The sequence below is a fragment of the Camelus dromedarius genome, chromosome 14 (genome assembly GCF_036321535.1).
Source record: "Camelus dromedarius isolate mCamDro1 chromosome 14, mCamDro1.pat, whole genome shotgun sequence".
Classification (NCBI taxonomy): Eukaryota; Metazoa; Chordata; class Mammalia; order Artiodactyla; family Camelidae; genus Camelus; species Camelus dromedarius.
The window spans coordinates 63,100,144-63,103,260 of NC_087449.1; the positions used below are offsets into that span (position 1 = coordinate 63,100,144).

The 3,117-nt window shown below is 54.7% G+C and overlaps 1 protein-coding gene across 1 annotated transcript; it reads left to right on the forward strand.

The window, feature by feature from the left end:
- Positions 1-580: 580 nt before the first annotated feature.
- On the forward strand, positions 581-2,040 carry NPPB (natriuretic peptide B). Its single transcript, NM_001303557.1, is given in 3 exon segments — positions 581-798; positions 1,046-1,301; positions 1,851-2,040. Coding segments are annotated over 3 exon segments (399 nt in total). The 5' UTR covers positions 581-672; the 3' UTR covers positions 1,868-2,040.
- Positions 2,041-3,117: the final 1,077 nt, after the last annotated feature.

The window sequence follows — 3,117 nt, forward strand, 5'->3', positions numbered from 1 at the left end:
CTCTTGCGTCGTTGGCTCAGGGTGATCAGAACCACGGACAGCAGCCAGGGCGCCCGGGAGACGAGCAGCTGGGCCGGGTGCAGAAAGTCACCGGCGCCTGCCGGGTTCCAGGCGGGGAGGGGAGACGCGCTGCGGTGGTGGGGTGTTGGCTGGAGCTGTTCTCTCTCTCTGAATCACCCCAGTGCGCCCCGCATTTGCGTCGGGCCTCGGAACGCCTGCGTTCTCTCTCCCTTCTCCAGGAATGGGGGTGGGAAGGAAAGAGGAAAGAGCCACAATAAGGTCCCGGTGTTTTTGCAAGAAAGAGACGAAGGACCTACTGGTGTCCGTCTCACTCCTCACCGTCCCCCTTCTCCCCCGCGCCCCCTCACCCCCCGCTCGCCCCCGCCCCCGGCCAGTCCCATTTCTATACAAGGCCTGCTCTCCCCAGCTTCCAACTCTCAGCGCGGAGAGGTGCATTCCCCCGCCCTGAGCTCAGCGGGCCGGGCCGGAATGCAGCCGATAAATCAGAGATAACCCAGAGGGGCAGGGCCGGCCCGGCTCCCAGAACCTGGGATAAAAGGCCGCGGTTGCCCGAGGATCCAGGAGAGCGCCTTCGGGCCGCAAGGAGGTGAGACGTGAACCGGAACCCAGAGCAGAAGCAGCGGCAGAAAACTTTATCCGCCCTTCCAGGACATGGACCCCCAGACGGCGCTGCCCCGGGCTCTTCTGTTCCTTCTGTTCTTGCACCTGTCGCTGCTAGGATGTCTCTCCCACCCTCTGGGTGGCCCCGGCCCAGCCTCGGAACTGCCCGGGATACAGGTGAGCGCTGCGGCACCGCGCAAACCCGGCTAGCCGGGAGTGCGCGGACATCAGCAATTAAACGGTTCCCCACCTACGGTCCCATCAGGTCCCCATCCTCCCTTGGGAATTAGTGATAAAGGAATCAGAAAGCGGCGAGACTTGGTGCCTGCCCGGTACCCAAGGTGATCAATTCGCTTTGGCGCCATTGAGGGCGGCTGGGTCCAAGAGCGGGTTCCTGAGGCTCCGGCTCCCCCACCCATCGCAGGAGCTGCTGGACCGTCTGCGAGACAGAATCTCGGAGCTGCAGGCGGAGCAGATGGACCTGAAGCCCCTCCAGCAGGGCCAGGGCCTCGCGGAAGCCTGGGAGACCCCGGCGGCATTCCCCGAGAGGGTCACTGGGCCCCGCAACAAGGTCCTCGAGGCCCTGCGGGGAATACGCAGCCCCAAGATGATGCGCGACTCCAGCTGCTTTGGGCGGAGGCTGGACCGGATCGGCTCCCTCAGCGGCCTGGGCTGCAATGGTGAGCAGCCACCCCCATTCCCACTGTGTTCCACCACTAGAGTCACTTCTGGGTTTGAGGTCTCTGGGAATCAGGCTCCGAGAAAAGGACATCCGAATATCACTCTTCCTTCTTGACAGTCCTCAGGGCGGAGGAGTGCCTTCAGGAAATAATAAATTTGGACAGCATTCATTACCAAGCCTCTGAATCCCCACCCACCTTCTGCCCACCTCCTGCCTCTCTTACCAAAAGGGACAGAATCACTTTAGGATGAAATTCAGTCATTGTCTGGCAGTCCCTCCTTGGAGCAGAATGAGCACTAAACATTTTTCTACTGGTTCCCCCTAAACTGTAGTTCCAGGGGCAGAGAGCAGGGCCCCAGGGAGACTATAACCCCCAGTTCACGATGAGGAAACGGTGGTCAAGAGAGATGGATTATTCCAAAGCCTCAAGTATCCAAATCAACTGAAGCGGGTGGGGCAGTGGCAGAGATGGCATGTGGTGAGGGGAGGCTCAGATCCTGCCTGTCTTCTACCCTAATGTCATCACCACCCTCTCTTCCCCTCATAGTGCTGAGGCGATATTAAGAGGAAGTCCTGGCTGCAGACGTCTACATCGGCTTCTCCATCAAACCCCTGCTCCCCTTTGAAGCAGCTCCTATTTATTTCTATTTATTTATTTATTTATTTGGTTGTTTTATATAAAATGGTTCTTATCTTTGAGCACAAGTTTTTTTCCATGGCGAAATAAAGTCAGTATTATAGCTTTTTCTGTTGCAGTGGATTTGTCTCCGTGTTTTCAAAATAATCCATCATTTAAAAAAAAAAATCAAAACTCTGTGTTTTCTTGAAGGTCCCAAAGTTGTCCTAATGGTGGGTTGGGGACAGGCCTCAAGGGCTGGTCAAGCAGTTGGTGGGGTTCTACTTTTCTTTAAGGGTTTTTCATGCTCTGAAATGTCTATAAATACCTCAAGCACTTGAGACACTTCCCAGAAATTGGTTTTCAAAGCCTGACCATTTCTCCCTGGGTGTTGAATGGGCCCGGATGTATTCCTGAGACATGAGGGTATGTGTCAAGGTATCTGCCCAGAATTCTGCTGCCTGGAATTCTGCCAGTAGAGGTACTCTTTCTCTATTTGTTGCTCCCAGAAACTCTAAGCTAAGGTCTCAGAGATTGGGAGTGGTGTGTGTGACATACTGGCTCATTTGCATTTGCATTTTTGATGAAGGGGAGACCTCCATCCTGCCCCAAACCTCAGGTTCAAGCCTTCAATTCCTGGTGTCATCCTAGAAAGGAGACTTAAAAACCCTGAGTTTGATAGAACTTTCATTTCCTGAGCCCACAAGTTTAGAAGTGCCTGACCAGAGGCCCAGCATTCAGGGGGCACCTCCCTTGGGGCCCCATGTCTTCACTTCCTCTCTGCCCTAGAGAGAAGAGATCTTTATTCTAAGATGGAAAAGGAGACAAGCACCAGAATCTACTGTGCTGCCTTAATGAGCAGGGAGTCCTGGTGGGGGTTACTACCCTTCTGCTGCATCCTGGGTTCCAGGCATCCCAGGTCCTGAACTTGCTCCTGCTTTCCAGGCCTCAGCTCATGCAGTTCCCTTTGCCTTGAATGTCTTTAATGATCCTAGCTTAGCAGAGAGGACCACACTATAATTATCCCCATTTTATAAATGAGAAAACTAAGGCCCAGAAAAGGAAAGTCTCCTGCGTGAAAGCATACAGCTGCTAAGTGCCAGCACTGGGGTTTGAGTGGGGATCCAGATGACCCTGGAGTCTGTGCTCCTTCCCTGAGCTCCTGGCCTTGAACTGCACTCTTATGGCCTTTCTGCTG